At 38.1% G+C, this 23,036-nt stretch overlaps 1 protein-coding gene across 13 annotated transcripts in view; it reads right to left on the bottom strand.

Annotated features, from left to right (window-relative positions):
- The window catches only part of CCDC7 (coiled-coil domain containing 7), a 481,360-nt gene that overhangs the window by 174,971 nt on the left and 283,353 nt on the right, over positions 1-23,036 (bottom strand). For 12 of the 13 annotated variants that reach the window (XM_035729112.1, XM_035729118.1, XM_035729115.1 and 9 more), the window contains one exon: positions 20,145-20,255. In XM_035729112.1, coding sequence (XP_035585005.1) covers positions 20,145-20,255 — 111 coding nt within the window. Of the gene's footprint in view, positions 1-20,144; positions 20,256-23,036 lie in introns of those variants that run through there. The other variant, XM_027593926.1, reaches the window with a different exon arrangement.

Raw genomic sequence — 23,036 nt, forward strand, 5'->3', positions numbered from 1 at the left:
ATAATTACTCTGAATGTAAATGGTAAGTGCTCCAATCAAAAGACACAGAGTGGGCGCCTGGGTGGCTCAGTTGGTTAAGCGACTGCCTTCGGCTCAGGTCATGATCCTGGAGTCCCAGGATCGAGTCCCGCATCGGGCTCCCTGCTCAGCAGGGAGTCTGCTTCTCCCTCTGACCCTCCCCCCTCTCATGTGCTCTCTCTCATTCTCTCCCTCAAATAAATAAAATCTTTGAAAAAAAGACAGAGTGTCAAAATGGCTAAAAAACGAGCAAACAAAAAAAAACAAAAGAAAAACAAGACTCTTCTATATGCTTCCTATAAGAGACTCATTTTAGACTTAAAGACACCTGCAGATCTCAAGTGAGGGGATGGCAAAATGTTTATCATGCAAATGGATTTCAAAAGAAAGCCAGAGTAGCCATACTTATATCAGACAAACTAGATTTAAAAATTTTTTTTTCAGACAAACTAGATTTTAAACTAAAGACTATAACAAAAGACGAAGAAGGGTACTACATCATAATAAAGGGGTCTACCCAACAAGAACATCTAGCAATTGTAAATATTTATGCTCCCAACTTGGGAGCACCCAAATATATAAAACAATAACAAACATAAAGGAAGTCATTGATAATAATACAACAACAATAGGGGACTTTAAGACCCCACTTACCTCAAAGGACAGATCATTTAAGCAGAAAATCAACAGAAACAAATATGTGATATGTACACACACACACACACACACACACACACACACACACACACAATGGGGTACTACACAGCCATCAAAAAATGAAATCTTGCCATTTGCAACAATGTGGATGGAACTAGAGGGTATTACGCTAAGCAAAATAAGTCAATCAAAGAGAGACAATTATCACATGATCTCACTCATATGTGGAATTTAAGAAACAAAACAGAGGATCATAGGGGAAGAGAGGGAAAAATAAAACAAGATGAAATCAGAGAGGGAGACAAACCATAAGAGACTCTTAACTCAGGAGACAAACTGAGGGTTGCTGGAGAGGAGAATGGGGGGATGGGGTAACTGGATGATGGACATTAAGGAGGGCACATGATGTAACAAACAACTGGGTATGATATAAGACTGCTGAATCACTGAACTCTACCTCTGAAACTAATAATACACTATATATTAATGGAATTTAAAGAAAAAGAAAAAAATTACTGTAGAAATTTTTGAAAAAAACAAAACAAACAATGGCTTTACATGACACACTGGATCAGATGGACTTAACAGATATATTCACAACATTTCATCCTAAAGCAGCAGAATACACATTCTTTACGAGTGTACCTGGGACATTCTCAAGAATAGACCACTTACTAGGTCACAAATCAGGCCTCAACAAGTACAAAGACACTGAGATCATTCCATGAATATTTTGTGACTACAGCACTATGAAACGTGAAGTCAACCACAAGAAAAAATTTGGAAAGACCACAAATATATGTTGAATAACATCCTACTAAAGAATAAATGGATTAGGGGTGCCTGGGTGGCTCAGTCATTAAGCGGCTCCCTTTGGCTCAGGTCATGATCCCAGGGTCCTTGGATTGAGTCCTGCATCGGGCTCCCTGCTCAGCAGGAGGCGTGCTTCTCCCTCTCCCACTCCCCCTGCTTGTGTTCCCTCTCTCGCTGTATCTCTCTCTGTCAAAAAAAATAAAATATAAGAAAAGAATAAATGGGTTAACCACAAAATTAAAGAAGAAACAAACAAACAAACAAAATAAATGGAAGCAAATGAAAATGAAAACATCATGGTCCAAAATCTTTGAGATGCAGCAAAGCTGGTCATAAGAGGGAAGTATATAGTAATACAGACCTACTTCAAGAGGTAAGAAAAATCTCAAATACACAGCAACCTATCTTTACACTGGAGATAGAAAAAGAATAAATGAAGCCTAAAGCCAGCAGAAGAAGGGAATAAAGATTAGAGCAGAAAGAAATGAAGCAGAAACTAAAAACAAAAAACAAAAAACAAAACTCAGTAGAACAGATCAATGAAACCAGGAGCTTAATTGTTGAAAGAATTTATACCATTGATAAACCTCTAGCCAGACTTATCAAAAAGAAAAGGGAAAGAATAAAATCATGAATGAGAGAGATCACAACCAATGCCATGGAAATACAAACAGAAGAGAATACTATGAAAAATTATATGCCAACAAATTGGCCAATCTACAAGAAATGGATAAAATTCTAGAAACATATAAACAACCAAAACTTAAACAGGAAGAAATAGAAAACTTGAACTGACATTTAGCCATCAAAGAAATTGAATCAGTACCCAAAAATCTCCCAACACACAAAAGTCCAAGATCAGATGACTTCACAGGTTAATTCTACCAAACATTTAAAGAAGAGTTAATACCTATCTTTTCAACACTATTCCAAAAAATAGAAATGGAAGGAAAACTTCCAAAATCATTCTATAAGTCCAATAACCTTAATTCCAAAACCAAAGACCCTACTAAAAAAGAGACCTGCAGACCAATATTCACAATGAACATGGATGCAAAAAATCCTCAACAAAATACTAGCAAACCAAATCCAACAGTACATTAAAAGAATCATTCAGTGCAATCAAGTGGGATTAATTCCTGGATTGCAAGGGTGGTTCAATGTTCACAAATCAATCAATGTGACACACCCCATTCATAAAAGAAAGAGTAAGAACCATATGGTCCTCTGAATAGATGTAGAAAAGGCATTTGACAAAGAACAGCATCCATTCCGATAAAAACCCTTAACAAAGTAGGGATGCAGGGACATACTTCAACATCATAAAGGCCATATATGAAAGACCAACAGCTAATATCAACTAGAATGTGGAAAAAGTGAGAGCTTTTCCTCTATGGTCAGGAATTAAGTGATGTCCACTCTCACCACTGTTGTTCAACAAACTATTGGAAGTCCTAACCTCAGAAATCAGACAACAAAAAGAAATAAAAGCACTCCATAATAGGCAAGGAAGAAGTCAAACTTTCACTCTTTGCAGACAACATGATACTCTACATAGAAAACCCAAAAAACTCCACCGAAAAATTGCTAGAACTGATGCATGAATTCAGTAAACTCACAGGATACAAAATCAACATATAGAAATCTGGTGCATATCTAGACACCAATAATTAAGCAGCAGAATATAAATCAAGGAATTGATCCCATTTACAATTGCACCAAAAACCATAAGATACTTAGGAATAAACCAAACCAAGTGGTAAAAGATCATTATACTCCAAAAACTATAAAATTTTATGAAAGGAATTGAAGATGACACAAGGAAATTGAAAAACATTTCATGCTCATGGATTGGAAGAACAAATATTGTTAAAATGTCTATACTACCCAAAGTAAACTAGAAGTTTAATGCCATCTCTATTAAAATACCACCATCATTTTTCACAGAGCTAGAACAAACAACTCTAAAATTTGTATGGAAATACAAAGGACCCCAAGTAGCCAAAGCAATCTTGAAAAAGAAAAGCAAAGCTGGCGGCATTACAATTCTGGACTTCAAGTTATATTACAAAGCTGTCATGGTCAAAACAGTATGGTACTGGCACAAAAACAGACACACAGATCAATGGAACAGAACAGAAAACCCAGAAATGGACCCACAACTATATGGTCAATTAACCTATGATAAAGCAGAAAAGAATATCCAATAGAAAAAAGACAGTCCCTTCAACAAATGGTTTTGGGAAAATTGGACAGCCACATGCAGAAGAATGAAACTGGGCCACTTTCATACACCATACATAAAAATAAATTCAAAATGGATGAAAGAGCTAAATGTGAGACAGGAAACCATTAGAATCCTAGAGAAGAACACAAGCAGCAACCATTTTGACATCAGCTTAGCAACCTCTTAATAGACATTTCCCAAAGTAAGGGAAATAAAAGCAAACATGAACTATTAGGATTTCATCAAGGTAAAAATATTCTGCACAGTGAAGGAAACAATCAACAAAACTAAAAGGCAACCTACTGAATGGGAGAAGATATTTGCAAATGACATATCTGATAAAGGGTTAGTATCTAAAATCTATAAATAACTTATAAAACTCAACACACCAAAATCATATAACCCTGTTAAAAATGGGCAATAGATATGAATAGACATTTTTCCAAAGAAGACATCCAGATGGGTAACAGACACTTGAAAAGATGCTCAACATCATTCATCATCAGGGAAATACAAATCAAAACTACAATGATTCTATACCAATTTTAGAATTGTTTCTACTAGCTCTGTGAAAAATGCTAGTGTTATTTTGATATTTAGATTGCACTGAATGTGTAGATTGCTTTGGGTAGTAAATATTTTAAGAATATTTGTTCTTCCAATTCATAGGATACAACCTCAAAGTGTCAGAATGGCTAAAACTAACAACTCAGGAAACAACAGATATTGGTAAGGATGTGGAGAAAGGGGCAACCTTTTACACTGTTGATGGGAATGAAAACTGGTGCAGTCACTGTCGAAAACAGTAGGGAGGTTCCTCAAAAAACTGAAAATAGAACTACCCTATGACCCAACAATTGCACTACTTGGTATTTATCCAAAAAATACCAACATAGTGATTCAAAGGGGGATATGCACTGCAATGTTTATAGTAGCAATGTCCTCAATAGCCAAAATATGGAAGGAGCTCACATGTCCATCAACTGAAGAATGGATAAAGTAGATGTGGTATATATGTAATGGAATATTACTCAGCCATTAAAAAGAATGAAACCATGCCATTTGCAATGACATGGATGGAACTAGAGGGTATTATGTTAAGTGAAATAAGTCAGAGAAGGACAAATGCCATATGATTTCACTCATATGTGGAATTGAAACAAACCTGATGAACGTAGGGGAAGGGAAGGAAAAATAAAATAAGAACAGAAAGGGAGGCAAACCATAAGAGACTCTTGACTATAGGGAACAAATTGAGGGTTGCTGAAGAGTAGAGGGGTAGGGGGATGGGGTAACTGGTTGACGGGCGTAAAGAAGGGCACTTGATGTAATGAGCACTGGGTGTTATATGCAACTGAAGAATTGTTGAACACCACATCTGAAATTAATGATATACTATGTGTTGGCTAATTGAATTTAAATAAAACAAAGATTTTATTTCATTTATTTGAGAGAGATAGAGCGCATCAGTGGGGGAAGGGGCAGAGGGAGATGGAGAAGCAGTTTCCCTACCGAGTGTGGAGCCTAATGTGGGACTCAGTCCCAGGACCCTGAGATCATGACCTGAGCCAAAGGCAGACACTTAGCTGGCTGAGCCACACAGACATCCCCGGTGTTTCTCTTTAACTAACTTATTTCACTTAGCATAATAGTCTCTAGCTCCATCGCTGTAGTTGCAAATTGCAGATTTCATTCTTTTATGGCTGAGTAATATTGCTGCACTTCATCCCCCCCCATATATATATATATATATATTGCATTTAATTATTCTATTCATCAGTCAGTGAACATTTGGGCACTTTCCATAATATATCTATTGTTCCTAATGCTATGAACCCTATGAACATCAGGGTGCATGTATGCCTTCAAATCAGTATTTTTGTATCCTTTGGGTAAGTATCTACTACTGTAATTACTGGATTGTTGGGTAATTCTATTTTTCACTTTTTTGAGAAACCTCCATATTGTTTGCCATATTGGCTGTACCAGGTTGCATTTCCACAAACAACAAAAGAGGGTTTTCCTTTTTCTCTGCATGCGAACCAACATCTGTTGTTTCCTGTTTTGTTAATTTTAGCCAATATGAAAGGTGTGAAAGGTTCAACATATGAGTGAAACCATATGATAATCGTCTTTCTACAACTGACTTATTTCACTTAGCATAATACCCTTCAGTTCCATCCACATCGATGTAAACAGTAAGTATTCATCATTTCTGGTGACTGAGTAATATTCCATTACCATACCAATATATAAAAATATAAAAATATAAATATATATATACCACACCTTCTTTATCCATTCATCTGTTGAAGGACATCTCGGCTCCTTCCACAGTTCACAGTTTGGCTATTGTGGAATTGCTGCTATGAACATTGGGGGGCAGGTGCCCCTTAGTTTCACTACATCTGTATCTCTGCAGTAAATATGTAGTAGTGCAATTTCTGGGTCCTAGAGTAGCTCTATTTTTAACTTCTTGAGGAACCTCCATACTGTTTTCCAGAGTGGCTATACCAGCTTGCATTCCCACCAACAGTGTAAGAGGGTTGGTTCCCTTTCTCAGCATCCTCATCAACATTTGTTGTTTCCTGTCTCATTGATTTTAGCCATTCTGACTGGTGTAAGGTGGTATCTCATTGTGGTTTTGATTTGCATTTCCTGATGAGAAATGATGTTGAGCATTTTTTCATGTGTGTGTAGGCCATTTGTGAGTCTTCTTTGAAGAAGTGTCTGTTTGTATCTTCTGCCCATTTCTTGATTGGATTATTTGTTTTTTGGGTGTTGACCTTGATAAGTTCTTTATAGATCTTGGATACTAGCCCTTTATCTGATATGTCATTTGCAAATATCTTTTCCCGTTCAGTAGGCTGCCTTTTAGTTTTGCTGTTTCCCTTGCTGTGCAGAAGCTTTTTCTCTTGATGAAGTCCCAAGAACTCATTTTTGCTTTTATTTCATTGTCTTTAGAGACATGTGTAGCAAGAAGTTGCTGTGGCTGAGGTTGAAGAAGTTGCTGCCTGTGCTCTACTCTAGGATTTTGATGGATGCTTGTTTCACATTTATGTCTTTCATTTTCAGTTTATCTTTGTGTATGATGTGAAAGAATGGTTGTTTCATTCTTCTGCATGTGGCTGACCAATTTTCCCAACACCATTTATTGAAAGACTTTTGTCCATCGGATATTCTTTCCTGCTTTGTCAAAGATTAGTAGGGGGAGGAGCAAGATAGTGGAGGAGTAGGAGACCTAAATTTTGTCTGGTTCCAGGAATTCAGCTGGATAGGGATCAAATCATTCTGAACACCTACAAACTCAGCAGGAGATCAAAGAAAAGAATAGCAGCAACTCTCTGAACAGAAAAGTGACCACTTTCTGAAAGGTAGGATGTGCAGAGAAGTGAATCTGAGGCCCTATTTGGGAAGATAGATGGTGGGGGAGGGGTCCTCCGTCAGCCGCTACTGGCAAGTGATAGAGCAGCAGAGCACAAAATTGGAACTTTTAGAAGTCTGTTCCGCTAAGGGATATCTTACCAATGGCTAAGTGGGGGGTGGAACCCTCGCTGGGACAGTGTGGTCTCGGGACCCTCAGGGTCACAGAAAGACCAGGAGTTCCTGAGTACGGCAGACTCCCAGGTATCAGAGCAGGGAAGCCGGCTGCAGAAATGGAGCCGAGGAGTGGGTTTGCAGCTCGGGATTGCCATAAACCATGATCTGCGGCAGAGTGGGGCCACTGCTCCTCAGGCAGGGACCCAACAAGCGGCAGATCTGGGTAGACTCCCCTTCCTCCCCTGGGAGGAGCAGCATGGGAGTGCAGCACAGGAATCTGCTGGGTTTGGAGACTGCAAAGAGAGATAGAAATGCTCAGTCACAGGCTGGGCGGGCATGGAGTGCGGCCGGAGACTGAGGAGACAGGAGTGATTGACTGCTTTTCTCTGGGGCCACACTGAGGAGTGGGGCCCCAAGTTCTCAGCTCCTCAGGGGCGGAGATTGGGAGGCTGCCATTTTCATTCTCCTCTGCCAAAGCTGTGCGGAAAGCTTACAGGGAACAAAAGCTCCCGAGAGCAAACCCAAGCAGATTACTTAGCTTGGAGCCCGCAAGGGCGGGGCAATTCCGCCTCCAGCAAAGACATTTGGGAATCATGGCAACAGGCCCCTCCCCCAGAAGATCAGTAAGAACAGCCAGCCAAGACCAAGTTTACCAATCAATGAGAATGGGAGAACTCCAGTGCTAGGGGAATACTACACATAGAATTCAAGGCCTTTTCCCCATGATACTTTAGTCTTTCAAAGTTAATTTTTTTTAACATTCTTTATATTTTTTTAATTTTTCTTTTTCCCTTTTTCAACCAACATCTTATCAATCCCTTTTATAAAAAAAAATCTTTTTTGTTTTTCATTTTTAGAGTCATATTCTATCCTTTCATAGTAGTTAACCTTGTTTTTGGTATATATATATATATATATATATAAAAGTTGTTCTCTCTTTAAAATTTTGGGATACACTTTCTTCTAACAGACCAAAATATACCCTAAATCTCTAGTGTATGGCTTTGTTCTAGTCTCCTGCCTGATCACATTCTCTCCTTTTTTTTTAAACCTCTTCTTTCTTTTTTCAATTAATTTCTTATCAATTCCTTTTATAAAATCTTTTATAATTTTCATCTTTACAGTCATATTCCATCCCTTCATCATATTTACTCTTATTTTTGTACATATATAAGCTTTTCTTTTTTTAAATTTTAGGAGGCACTTTTTTCTAACAGACCAAAATATGCCAAAAATCTAGTGTGTGGCACTGATCTATGCACCAGCCTGATCATATTTGATCATATTCTGTCTTTTTGGTTTTTTGGTTTGTTTTTATCTTTTTCTTTTTCTTTTCTTTTTCCTTTCCTTCCCTTTCTTTTCCCCCGATTTCAGGTCTCTTCTGATTTGTTTAGTGTATATTTCTCTGGGGTCATTGTTACCCTCTTAACTTTTGTGCTTTCATTCATCTATTCTCCTCTGGACAAAATGACAAGATGGAAAAAAATCACCTCAACAAAAAGAACAAGAGGCAGTACCGACTGCCAGGGATCTAATCAATATGGACATTAGTAAGATGTCGGAACTAGAGTTCAGAATGATGATTTTAAAGATACTAGCTGAGGTTGAAAAAAAGCAATGAAGTTATTAGAGAAACTTTTCTGGAGGAAAAAAAAGAACTAAAATCTAACCAAGTCAAAATAAAAAGGCTATTAATGAGGTGCAATAAAAAATGGAGGCTCTAACTGTTAGGATAAATGAGGCAGAAGAGAGAATTAGTGATATAGAAGACCAAATGATGGAAAATAAAAAAGCTGAGAAAAAGAGAGATAATACTGGATCATGAGGGCAGAATTCGAGAGATAAGTGATACCATAAGGTGAAACAATATTAGAATAATTGGGATCCTAGAAGAAGAAGAAAGAGAGAGAGGGGCAGAAGGCATATTGGAGTAAATTATAGCAGAGAAATTCCCTATTTGGGGAAGGAAACAGGCATCAAAATCCAGGAGGCACAGAGAACCCCCATCAAAATCAGTAAAAATAGGTAAACAGCCCGACATCTAATAGTAAAACTTATGAGTCTCCCAAAGAGAAATCCTGAAAGCAGCTCAGGAGAAGAGATCTGTAACCTACAATGGTAGAAACATTAGATTGGCAACAGACCTATCCATAGAGACCTGGCAGGCCAGAAAGGACTGGCAAGATATATTCAGAGCACTAAATGAGAAAAAAATGCAGCCAAGAATACTATATCCAGCTAGGCTGTCATTGAAAATAGAAGGAGAAATAAAAAGCTTCCAGGACAAACAAAAACTAAAGGAATTTGCAAACATGAAACCAGCCCTACAAGAAATATTGAAAGGGGTCCTCTAAGCAACGAGAGAGCCTAAAAGTAACATAGACCAGAAAGGAACACAGACATTACACCGTAACAGTGACCTTACAGGCAATACAATGGCACTAAATTCATATCTTTCAATAGTTACCCTGAATGTAAATGGGCTAAATGCCCCAGGCTATCAGATTGGATAAAAAAAAACAAGACCCATCGATATGCTGTCTGCAAGAGACTCATTTTAGACCTAAAGACATCCAAGATTGAAAGTGAGGGGGTGGAAAACCATTTACCATGCTAATGGACACCAAAAGAAAGCTGGGGTGGTGATCCTTATATCAGACAGATTAGATTTTAAACCAAAGACTATCATAAGAGATGAGGAAGGACACTATATCATATTTAAAGGGCGTATCCAACAAGAAGTTCTAACACTTTTAAATATCTATGCCCTGAGCCGCCAATTATATAAAGCAATTAATAACAAAAACAAAGAAACACATCAACAACAATACAATAATAGTGGGGGACTTTAACACCTACCTCACTGAAATGGACAGATCATCTAAGCAAAAGATCAACAAGGAAATAAAGACTTTAAATGACACACTGGACCAAATGGACTTCACAGACATATTCAGAACATTCCATCTCAAAGCAACAGAATACACATTCTTCTCCAGTGCCCATGGAATATTCTCCAGAATAGATCACATCCTAGGTCACAAATCAGGTCTCAACCGGTACCAAAAGATTGGGATCATTCCCTGCATATTTTGAGACCACAGTGCTTTGAAACTAGAACTCAATCACAAAAGGAAAGTCAGCCTTAAAGAACTCAAATAAATGGAGGCTAAAGAGCATCCTACTAAAGAATGAATGGGTTAACCTGGAAATTAAAGAAGAATTAAAAAAATTCATGAAAACCAATGAAAATGAAAACACAACTGTTCAAAATCTTTGGGATGCCAAAAGGCTGTCCTAAGAGCAAAGTATATAGCAATACAAGCCTTTCTCAAGAAACAAGAAAGGTCTCAAATACACGACCTAACCCTACACCTAAAGGAGCTGGAGAAAGAACAGCAAAGAAAGCCTAAACCCAGCAGGAGAAGAGAAATAATACAGATCAGAGTGGAAAACAGTGAAATAGAAACCAAAAGAACAGTAGAATAGATCAACAAAACTAGGAGCTGGTTCCTTGAAAGAATTAACAAGATTGATAAACCCCTGGCCAGACTTATCAAAAAGAAAAGAGAAATGACTCAAATAAATAAAATCATGAATGAAAGAGGAGAGATCACAACCAACGCCAAAGAAATACAAACAATTATAAGAACATATAAGCAACTGTATGCCAGCAAATTAGATAATCTGGAAGAAATGGAAGCATTCCTAGAGATGTATCAACTACCAAAACTGAACCAGGAAGAAATAGAAAACTGAACAGACCTATAACCACTAAGGAAATTGAAGCAGTCATCAAAAATCTCCCAAAAAAAAAAGCCCAGGACCAGATGGCTTCCCAGGGGAATTCTACCAAACATTTAAAGAAGAATTAATACCTCTTCTTCTGAAACTCTTCCAAAAAATAGAAATGGAAGGAAAACTTCCAAACTCGTTTTATGAGGCCACCATTACCTTGATCCCCAAACCAGACAGAGACCTCATCAAAAAGGAGAATTACAGACCAATATTCTTGATGAACATGGATGCAAAAATTCTCACCCAAATACTACCCGATAGGATCCAACAGTACATTACAAGGATTACTCACCACGACCAAGTGGGATTTATCCCTGGGTTGCAAGGTTGGTTCAACATCCACAAATCAATCAATGTGTTACAATACATTAATAAAAGAAAGAACAAGATCCATATGATCCTCTCAATAGATGCAGAAAAAGCATTTGACAAAGTACAGCATCCTTTCTGGATCAAAAGTCCTCAGAGTATAGGGATAGAGGATACATACCTCAATATCATAAAAGCCATCTATGGGGCGCCTGGGTGGCTCAGTTGGTTAAGCGACTGCCTTCGGCTCAGGTCGTGATCCTGGAGTCCCGGGATCGAGTCCCGCATCGGGCTCCCTGCTCGGCGGGGAGTCTGCTTCTCCCTCTGACCCTCTTCCCTCTTGTGCTCTCTATCTCTCATTCTCTCTCTCTAATAAATAAATAAAATCTTAAAAAAAAAAAGCCATCTATGAAAAACCCACAGCAAATATCATTCTCAGTGGGGAAAAACTGAGAGCTTTTCCCCTAAGGTCAGGAACACAGTAGGGATGTCCACTCTCACCACTGCTATTCAACATACTACTAGAAGTCCTAGGCACAGCAATCAGACAACAACAACAACAAAAAATAAAAGGCATCCAAATTGACAAAGAAGAAATAAAACTCATTCTTTGCAGATGATATGATATTTTATGTGGAAAACCCAAAAGACTCTACCCCAAAACTGCTAGAACTCATAGAGGAATTCAGTAAAGTGGTAGGATATAAAATCAATTCACAGAAATCAGTGGCATTACTATACACCAACAACAAGATAGAAGAAAGAGAAATTAAGGAGTCCATCCCATTTACAACTGCACCCAAAACCATAAGATACCTAGGAATAAATTGAACCAAAGAGGCAAAGAATCTGTACTCAGAATACTAGAAAATACTCATGAAAGAAGTTGAGGAAGACACAAAGAAATGGAAAAACGTTCCATGCTCATGGATTGGAAGAACAAATATTGTGAAGATGTCTATGCTATCCAGAACAATCTACACATTCAATGCATTCCCTATCAAAATACCATCCACTTTTTTCAAATAAATGGAGCAAATAATCCTAAAATTTGTATGGAACCAGAAAAGATCCCGAATAGCCAGAGGAATGTTGAAATAGAAAAGCAAAGCTGGTAGCATCACAATTCCAGACTTCAAGCTCTATTACAAAGCTGTAATCATCAAGACAGCATGGTACTGGCACAAAAACAGAGAGAGCCCAGAAACATACCCTCAACTCTATGGTCAACTAACCTTCAACAAAGCGGGAAAGAATGTCCAGTGGAAAAAAGACAGTCTCTTCAACAAATGGTGTTGGGAAAATTGGACAGCCACATGCAGAAGAATGAAACTGGACCATTTCCTTACACCACACACAAAAATAGACTCCAAACGGTTGAAAGACCTAAATGTGAGACAGGAGTCCATCAAAATCCTAAAAAAGAACAACCTCTTCGACCTCAGTTGCAGCAACTTCTTCCTAGAAACACACCAAAGACAAGGGAAGCAAGGGCAAAAATGAACTACTGGGACTTCATCAAGATAAAAAGCTTTTGCACAGCAAAAGAAACAGTCAACAAAACCAAAAGACAACCGACAGAATGGGAGAAGATATTTGCAAATGACATATCAGATAAAGGGCTAGTATCCAAAATCTATAAAGAACTTATCCAACTCAACACCCAAAGAACAAATAATCCAATCAAGAAATGGGCAGAAGACATGAACAGACACTTTTCCAAAGAAGACAACCAAATGGCCAACAGACACATGAAAAAGTGCTCAACATTGCTCGGCATCAGGGAAATCCAAATCAAAACCTCAATGAGATATCACCTCACACCAGTCAGAATGGCTAAAATTAACAAATCAGGAAACGACAGATGTTGGTGGGGATGTGGAGAAAGGGGAACTCTCCTACACTGTTGGTGGGAATGCAAGCTGGTGCAACCACTCTGGAAAACAGTATGGAGGTTCTTCAAAAAGTTGAAAATAGAGCTACCATACAATCCAGCAATTGTACTACTGGGTATTTACCCCAAAGATACAAATGTAGGGATCCGAAGGGGTACGTGCACCCCGATGTTTATAGCAGCAATGTCCACAATAGCCAAACTATGGAAAGAGCAAAGATGTCCATCGATAAATGAATGGATAAAGAAAATGTGGTATATATACACACACACACACACACACACACACACACACATACACAATGAAATACTATGCAGCCATCAAAAGGAATGAAATCTTGCCATTTGCATCAACGTGGATGGAACTGGAGGGTGTTATGCTGAGCGAAATAAGTCAATCAGAGAAAGACATGTATCATACGACCTCACTGATATGAGGAATTCTTAATCCCAGGAAACAAACTGAGGGTTGCTGGGGGGGGGGGTGGGACGAATGGGGTGGCTGGGTGATGGACATTGGGGAGGGTATGTGCTATGTTGAGCGCTGTGAATTGTGTAAGACTGTTGAATCACAGAGCTGTACCTCTGAAACAATACATTATATGTTAAAAAAAAAAAGAAGAAGAAGAAGAAGATAGCAGGAGGCGGAAAATGAAGGGGCGGAATTCGGAGGGGGAGATGAACCATGAGAGACTATGGACTCTGAAAAAAAAACTAAGGGTTTTAGAGGGGAGGGGTTGGGGCATTGGGTTAGCCTGGTGATGGGTATTAAAGAGGGCATGTATTGCTTGGAGCACTGGGTGTTATACGCAAACAATGAATCATGGAACATTACATGAAAAACTAATTATGTAATGTATGGTGATTAACATAACATAAAAAAAAGATTAGTAGACAAGTTAAGGGTCTTTTCTGGATTTTCTCTTCTGTTCCACTGATCTAAGTGTCTGTTTTTGCCAGTACTGTACTATCATATGATCACAGCTTTGTAATATAGTTTGAAGTCAGGCATTGTGATGCTGCCAGCAATGGCATTTTTTTCAACATTCCTCTGGCTATTTGGGGTCTTTTCTGGTTCCATACAAATTTTAGGGTTATTTGTTCCAGTTCTGTGTAAAATGTCGATGGTATTTTGATAGGGATTGCATTGAATGTATAGATTGCTATGGGTAGCATAGATATTTTAACTATATTTCTTTTGCCAATCTATGAGCATGGAATGTTTTTCCACCTCTTTGTGTCTTCCTCAATTTCTTTCAAAGTGCTCTGTAGTTTTAGAGTATAGATCCTTTACCTCTTTGGTTAGATTTATTTCTAGGTATCTATGGTTTTTGGTGCAACTGTAAGTGAAATAGATTCCTTAATATCTGTTTCTACAGTCTCATAGTTAGCGTATAAAAATGCAACTGATTTCTGTGCATTGATTTTGTATCCTGCCACATTGCTGAATGCTGGATGAGTTCTAGCAATTTTGGGGTGGAGTCTTTTGGGTTTTCCACATAAAGTATCATGTCATCTCTGAAGAGTGAGTGTTTGACTTCTTCTTTGCCAGTTTGGATGCCTTTTATTTCTTTTTGTTGTCTGATTGCTGAGGCTAGGAGTTCTAGTACTATGTGGAACAACACGGTGAGAGGGGTCATCCTTACCATGTTCCTGACCTTAGGGAAAAGCTCTCAGTTTTTCCCCATGGAGAATGATATGTGCTCTGGGCATTTTTATAGATGGCTTTTATGATATTGAGGTATCATATTGAGGCCTATGCCGTGGAGGGTTTTAATCATGAAAGGATATTGTATTTTGTCAAATGCTTTTTCTGCATCAATTGAGAGGATCACATGATTCTTGTCCTTTCTTTTATTAATGTGATGTATCATGTTGATTGATGTACAAATGTTGAATCACCCTTGCAGCCAGGAATTAATCCCACTTGGTGGTGGTGAATAATCCTTTGAGTGTACTGTTGGATCATGTTGACTAGTATCTTGTTGAGTATTTTGGCATCCATGTTCATCAGGGATATTGGTCTCTAATTCTCCTTGTTGATGGGTCTTTGTCTGGCTCTGGGAGCGAAGTAATGCTGGTCTCAAAGAAGGAGTTTGGAAGTTTCCTTCATTTCTATTTTTAGGAACATCTTCAGTAGAACAGGTATTATTTCTTCTTTAAATGGTGGGTAGAATTCCCCTGGGAAGCCATCTGGCCCTGGACTCTTGTTTTGGTGGTGGGGGAGGAGGTTTTTTAATTACTGATTCAATTTCCTTGCTGGTTATGGGTCTATTCAGATTTTCTATTTCTTCCTATTTCAGTTTTTGTAGTTTATAAGTTTCCAGGAATGCATCCACATCTTCCAGATTGCCTAATTTGTTGGTGTATAGTTGCTCATAATATGTTTTTAAAATTTATTGTAATTCCTTGGTGTTGGTAGTGATCTCTCCTCTTTCACTCATAATTTTATTAATTTGGGTCCTTTCTTTTTTCTTTTGGATAAGTCTAGCTAGGGGTTTATTGCTCTTATTAATTTTTTCAAAGAACCAGCTTCTAGTTTCATTGATTTGTTCTACTCTTCTGGTTTCTATGTCATTGATTTCCTGATCTAATCCTTATTATTTCTCTTCTACTGCTTGGTTTAGGCTTTATTTGCTGTTCTTTCTCCAGGTCCTTTAAGTGTAAAGTTAGCTTGTACATTTGGGATTTTTCTAATTTTTTGAGAGGCCTGGATGGCTATGTATTTCCCTCTAAGAACTGCCTTTGCAGCATCCCATAGGTTTTGAACGAATTTAATTTCACTCTCATTAGTTTCAGTCAATCGTTAATTTTTTCTTTAATTTCTTGGTTGACCCAGTCATTCTTTAGTAGGATGCTTTTTAACTTCCAAGTGTTTGATTTCCTTCCAAATTTCTTCTTGTGGTTGAGTTCCAGTTTCAAAGCACTGTGGTCTGAAAATATGCAGGGAATAATCTCAGTCTTTTTGTATGGGTTGAGACCTGATTTGTGACCCAAAATGTGGTGTATTCTGGAGAACATTCCATGTGCAGTCAAGATGAATTAGTATTCTGTTGTTTTAGGATGGAATGTTCTGTACATATCTGTGAAGTCATCTGGTCCAATGTGTCATTCGAAGCTCTTGTTTCCTTGTTGATCTTCTGTTTAGATGATCTGTCCATTGCTGTGAGTGGGGTGTTGAAGTCCCCTACTATTATTGCATTATTATCTATGTGTTTCCTTAATTTGGGTATTAATTGGTTGATATAATTGACTGCTCCCAATTTAGGAGCATAAATATTTATAATTGTTAGATCTTCTTGTTGGGTAGGCCCTTAAAATATGATATGGTGTCCCTCTTCATCCCTTACTACCATCTTTGGTTTAAAATCTAACACGTCTGATATGAGGATGGCTATCCCAGCTTTCTTTTGAGGTCCATTAACATGATAAATGGTTCTCTACCCCCTCACTTCAGTCTGGAGGTGTCTTTAGGTCTAAAGTGAGTCTCTTATAGACAGCATATGGATGGATCTTGCTTTTTTATCCAATCTGATACCCTGTATCTTTAGATTGGAGCATTTAGCCCATTTACATTCAGAGCTAACTATTGAAAGACATGAATTTAGTGCCATTGTATTACCTGTAATGTCCCTGTTTCTGTAGATTGTCTCTGTTTTTGTCTCGTTTATGTTACTCTTGGGCTCTCTCTTTGTTTACAGGATCCCCCTTAATATTTCTTGCAGGGCTAGTTTGGTGGTCACATATTCTTCCAGTTTCTGTCTGTCCTGGAAGTTCTTTATTTCTCCTTCCATTCTGAATGACAGCCTTGCTGGATATAGTATTCTTGGGTCCATGTTTTTCTCATTTACTATCCTGAATATATCATGCCAGCTCTTTCTGGTCTGCCAGGTCTCTGTGGATAGGTCTGATATAAGTCTAATGTTCCTACTTCTCTTGGTTAGGAACTTCTTGTCTTGATCTGCTTTCAGGATTTTCTCTTTATCTCTGAAACTTGCAAGCTTCACTATTATATGTCATGGTGTTGATCTATTTTTATTGAATTTTGGGGGGTGGGGAGTCCTCTCTACCTCCTCTACATGAATGCCTGTTTCCTTTCCCAGAACAGGGAAATTTTCAGCTTTGATTTGCTCAGATACACCTTCTGGCCCTTTCTTTCTCTTTCCCCTCAGGCGCTCCAACAATTCTTATATTGGGCCATTTTATAGCATCACTGATTTCTTGAAGCCTCTCCTCATGGCCTATTAGTTGTTTTTCTCTCTTTTCCTCAGCTTCCCTCTTCCTTCTTCCTTCAACTTGTCTCCTATGTCACTTACTCTCTCTTCTGCTTCATTTACCCTAGCTGTTAGAGCATCCAATTTAGACTACATCTCAGAGCATTTTTAGTTTCAGCCTGATTAGATCTCATTTCTGCATTAAGAGATTCTTTAGTGTCTTTTATGCTTTTTTCAAGTCCAACTAGTAATTTTATAATTGTTATCCTGAATTCCAGTTCTGACATTCTACTTATATCCTTATCAATTAGATCTGTGGAAGACCGTATTACCTCTGGTTTTTTCTTTTGTTGTGAATTCTTCCTTTTAGTCATTTTGCCCAGAGAAGAATGGATAAACGAGTGAGCAGATTCAAAAATATCAACCACAACCCAAGCAAAGTACACACTAGACAAATCTGTAGAGGTCAGACACCAAAAAAGAAAAGAAAAACAAAAAGGTTGAGGGGGGGAAGAGAATATAATCTTACCGGGTGGACAAAACAGGGTGATCCAATTGATCATGAGTGTATTTTGATCTGTGTGTTAGAAGACACTAATCCCAAATTGTAAAGAAAACAAAATTTATAGATATACAAAAATAAAATTGAATAGAGTGATAGGAAGCCAAAATGAAAAATATATCTATAAGATGTAAATGTAAAAAATGAATGTTAAAAAAAGACTTAAAGATTTGATAAAATCTGAAACTAGTGGAAATTGTAATTTAAACTGAAAGATAAATGAATTATGAGGGGAAAAAAACTTTAATTCTATATACTATTTTCCCCTAGTGCTGGAGTTTTACAGTCTTGTGGGGTCTCCCTGTGCATCTGTTCTTTCAGTTGGTCTTCTGAGGGCAAGGCCTACTTCACTGCTTTTCAGGTGTCTTTGCTTGGGCAGAATTACACCATCCCTTGCCAGGAGGCCAGACTCAGTATAAGCTATTCCTCTGTGTGGCTTTTTTCCCCTGAAAGATTTATGCACCTCTTTAGAGGATCAAAATGAAAATGGCCACACCCCGATCTCCAGTCTCAGAGCTGAATGATCATGGTCCCCTCTCTTGAGTAAACCCTCAGGGATAAGCGGTCTTCACTTTTAGGTGTGCCAAACTCTTAAGATTCCTGTGTTGTGTGCCCACAGCAATCCTCCTGGGGGCAGTTGGAGGGTCCTGAGTTACCGCACTTCGTAAGTCCCTGGCACTGAGAGCAGTTGCTGGATCCTGTGCAAACCCAACTGGCCCCTCCTGGGGGGAAGGAGAAGGATCACAGGATACTGTCCTTTACATGGACCCCACCCTGAGAGCTGTTGCCTGGTCATGTGTGCACCTGTTCTGCCCCTCCAAGGGGATGTCGGAGGGTCCCTGTGTTCCAGTCCTCTGCAGGGTCCCCCAGAGGAAAGCGGTCACCAGATCAGGCCCCAGCTAGCGATTTATGGCAAACTGAGCTAAGAGCCCCTTCCTGGGTTCACTGACCATAACCAGTTTCCCTGATCCACTGCTTAGGAACTGTATCAGCTCAGGTACCCCCATTTATTCTGTGACCTGGGGATCCTGAGACCTACACTGTCCCACTTAGAATTCTGCCCATTTCATCCCCTGACCACCTTTCAGACAGGAGTGTCTCTCACTGGAAATTTCTAAGGGTTCCAATTTTGCCCTCCAGGGCTATATCACTTTCTGGTAGCTGGATTATGGGGGCCCCCTTCCCTCACCACTTATCTTCCAATATCTCCCCTCAGATTCACTTCTCTGCACCTCCAAGCTTGCAAAAAGTGGTCACTTTTCTAGTTGCAGAGTTCCAGATATTCTTTTCTTACATCTCAGGTTGAATTCTTGGGTGTTCAGAATGATCTGTTATCTAGTTAAAATCAAGGGCCTAGATGAAATGAGGTTCTCTACTCTTCCACTATCTTGCCTCCTCCCTTAAATCTTTTTTAAAAAATAAAAAGAATAAAATTCCTAGCACAGTGTTTCCTAAACAAGTATTCCATTTCCATGAAACATTATTCCAAGATGAAGAAAAAGATAGGCTTTCTTGGTCAATAATTTAAGAAATATAGTATAACAATTAAGAATATTAAAGACTGGGCGCCTGGGTGGCTCAGTTGGTTAAGCGACTGCCTTTGGCTCAGGTCATGATCCTGGAGTCCCGGGATCGAGTCCCATATTGGGCTCCCTGCTCAGCAGGGAGTCTGCTTCTCCCTCTGACCCTCTTCCCTCTCGTGCTTTCTATCTCTCATTCTCTCTCTCTCTCAAATAAATAAATAAAATCTTTAAAAAAAAGAATATTAAAGACTATGAGAAATAATGAGTGATGCAAATAGCATTATAGCATTTACTAGTACTGTAGAACTCCAGTTTTGTCAGAAAATGTTCTAAAATATGCAACCTAAAGAAAAATTCAATAATTAACCATAAATAAAGCTGGCCATATTTGGGGTACCTGGCTGGCTAAGTCAGTAGAGCATACAACTCTTGCTCTTGGGGTTGTGAGTTGAAGCCCCACAGTGGGTGTAGAGATTATACAAAAAATAAATAATTTTTTAAAAAGCTGATCACATTTCAGATGCATTTTTAAATCACCAAGTGTTTTATGACCACTATTTTTAAATACATTTTCAAATATTATACACACCACTCAATCTTTGAGATTGATTAACTCCACTTGTTTGACGTTGATCCTCGTATCCTGAAGTGAGTTCTAGATCTTCAAGTGTAAAATCTGAGAGTTCATCCATATTCTGATCTACCAAGATGAAAATGGAAAAGAATATTTTAGTAAATTAAATATAGAAACATTTGAAATCTACCTATTGTGGCCTACTTCCTAGAAGAGTATAATATCTGAAGTTTAGGAAAATATTCTTATGTATTATGTCAAGTAAGGAGAGAAAAAATAATTAATAAATACCATAAGTTCATTTGACAAATTTCAACAACTATTCCTCCTAGACATTTACTCTTTAATATAGAATATGTTTCTATTTCAATCCAACACCTAACATCCTGATTTATAGTGAAGCATAAATAGATATTCTTATTAAAATTGTGAACAAAATAAAAATGTAACTCATTACCATTTAGTAATTACCAAGGTCTGGTAATGTTAGTAATATTTAAAACAGAAATTTGAAAAATTTCAGCTAATATACATATACGCTTGTCAGAACAGATTTGTCATACAGATTTTTTATTATAAAACATTAAATTTTAAGAAAATGAAAAAATATATCTGGCTCAAAGTCCACTGATATCTATTAGTATATTTTTATTATAACTGATACATTTTTTTATATAGCTTTCCTGAAAGTGTTTAGTCATATGCCTATTTGCCTGTAATAGTGACAGCTGTTTTCTCACACTTTTCCCAATTGATATTATGTACTTTAGGTATTTGGTATTTTATAAATTATTTAATGGAATTTATTTCATTATTAGTATAAACCTACTTGATTAATAAGTAAAAAAATATCTGCCATTTTCTCTGTTAAAGGAATTCATTTTTTCTAACTTATTTTAATAAAAAATTTTATTAAAAATAATCTAAATATGAACATTAAATATTTTTATAGACAGACATATGTATTTCATATAAGGATATAACCTGTTGACTATCATGAGTGTTTATTTTTTAGATTATTATTTCTTTTTAATTTTGCTTTTGATAATTCTGTGTACAGAAGTTTAAAATTATTATTTAGTTAATTTTTAATGATCTTTCCCTTATTTTTCAGGCTACGAAATCATACTTAGAGTAATTTTCCTCAAAACAAGATTGATTTATGTTGGACTTCTGGGAAGATGGCAGAGTAGGAGGATCCTAAACTCACTTCATCCAGGGATGTACTTACATAACAGCCACATTAGTATAACCAACACAAAAATGATCTAAGACTGGCAGAAAAGCCTTTCCACATTAATCATGGAGAGGAGGCCACATCAAAAAGGGTAAAATGGGTAGGGACACAATTGAGAACTAAACCTCCAGTGATATTAACTACGAATGGGAGAAATACCACAGGCATGGAAAATGGAGAGGAGCAGACCCCACGCTAGGCACAACAGACACAGGGAACCTGCACTGGAAAGATGAATCACCATAGCATCTGGCTTTGAAAACCAGCGGAGTTTTAATTCTGGTTACTTTAAAAATCACCAGACTCATGTCTGGGAGAGCCAGAGAGCAATAGGAAATTGAGTTCCCACCCTTAAGGAGACAGCATAACAACCCCACTGAGACAGAACATGGAAGCAGCAGTTTGAAAAGTGCCTAGGGATATGAAGGAAATTTATTTACTAATCTCAAAATGTGTGCTGGATGGACAGGTATCTTTAGGAGAATGAACTGGTAAGTGCCATTTCTCTCCCCTCAGCCTAGATAGTCAGACACTATTGGTTCCCACCACAAATTGGTGGGAACCAATTTGAACCTCCCACCCATCTTGCTAACACCCATGTCCCATGCCCATATTCTCCTACAGCGCCCTATCCAACCTGCCCCACCAGGCAGAAGTCCCTCCAAAATGGTTCCTGCTGTATCAAAGCTGCAAGCATCCACAGCAGGGACTGGCACCACTCCAAAGTGACTCCTGTTCTGGGACAGAATGGAATATAACCACACACACCAGTTCAACTTCAACTCCAGCAGTGGAATCTTATCACTGGCAGTGCTGAAAGAATGCCTTGCCAATCAGTGCACCAGCAGCCTACAGACAGAGTGGGGGGCAAGCATCTGATATGACTGTTAGACACTCCCAGCAACAAAATCCTCTCGGGGCAGCAGAAAGACAGTAGTTCAGTGCAACTGTAGCCCCAGCAAACAGGCTGAAAGCAGGCATCAGGTGTGAAGGCTGATACAACAGACCTACAAGCTCATGGTGGCCCCAGACTGGGCTCTTAACAGCACAGGAACCAAACCCTGCTTAACAGAGGCAAAGGGAGGATTAGCCTTCTGAATTGAAGGCAAATGAGGATTAGCCAGAATAGTAGGGCACAGGCAATCTACATAGGAGACACCCCTAAAGTGCCTGGTTGTAGAGAATAGGGGACATTGTCCTACAGGGCACCACAGTATCTGTTCTTCATGAGGATACTCCTTTAAGACCAGGAGAAAGAACTGAATTTCCTAATACATAGAAACAAACACAGAGAGTTAACAACATGACGAGACAGCAGAATATGTCCCAAATGAAAGAACAGGACAAAATCACAGCAAAAGAGCTAAATGAAATAGAGATAAGCAAAATGCCCAATAAAGGTTGCAAAGTAATGGTAATAAATATACTTAATAGACTTGAGAAAAGAGTGGAGGATCTCAGCAAGACCTTCAACAAAGAGATAAAAAATATATAAAAAAAGAACCAATGACTCAATAACTGAAATTAAAAATACAATAGAAGGAATAAATAGAACACTAGAATAAGCAGTAAAACAGACCAGTGAGCTAGAAGACAAAACAATGGAAAGCAAACAAACTAAACAGCAAAAAGGAAAAAGAATAAAAAATGAGAATATGTTAAAGGAACTC

This window comes from Zalophus californianus, chromosome 9 (assembly GCF_009762305.2).
Source record: "Zalophus californianus isolate mZalCal1 chromosome 9, mZalCal1.pri.v2, whole genome shotgun sequence".
NCBI lineage: Eukaryota > Metazoa > Chordata > Mammalia > Carnivora > Otariidae > Zalophus > Zalophus californianus.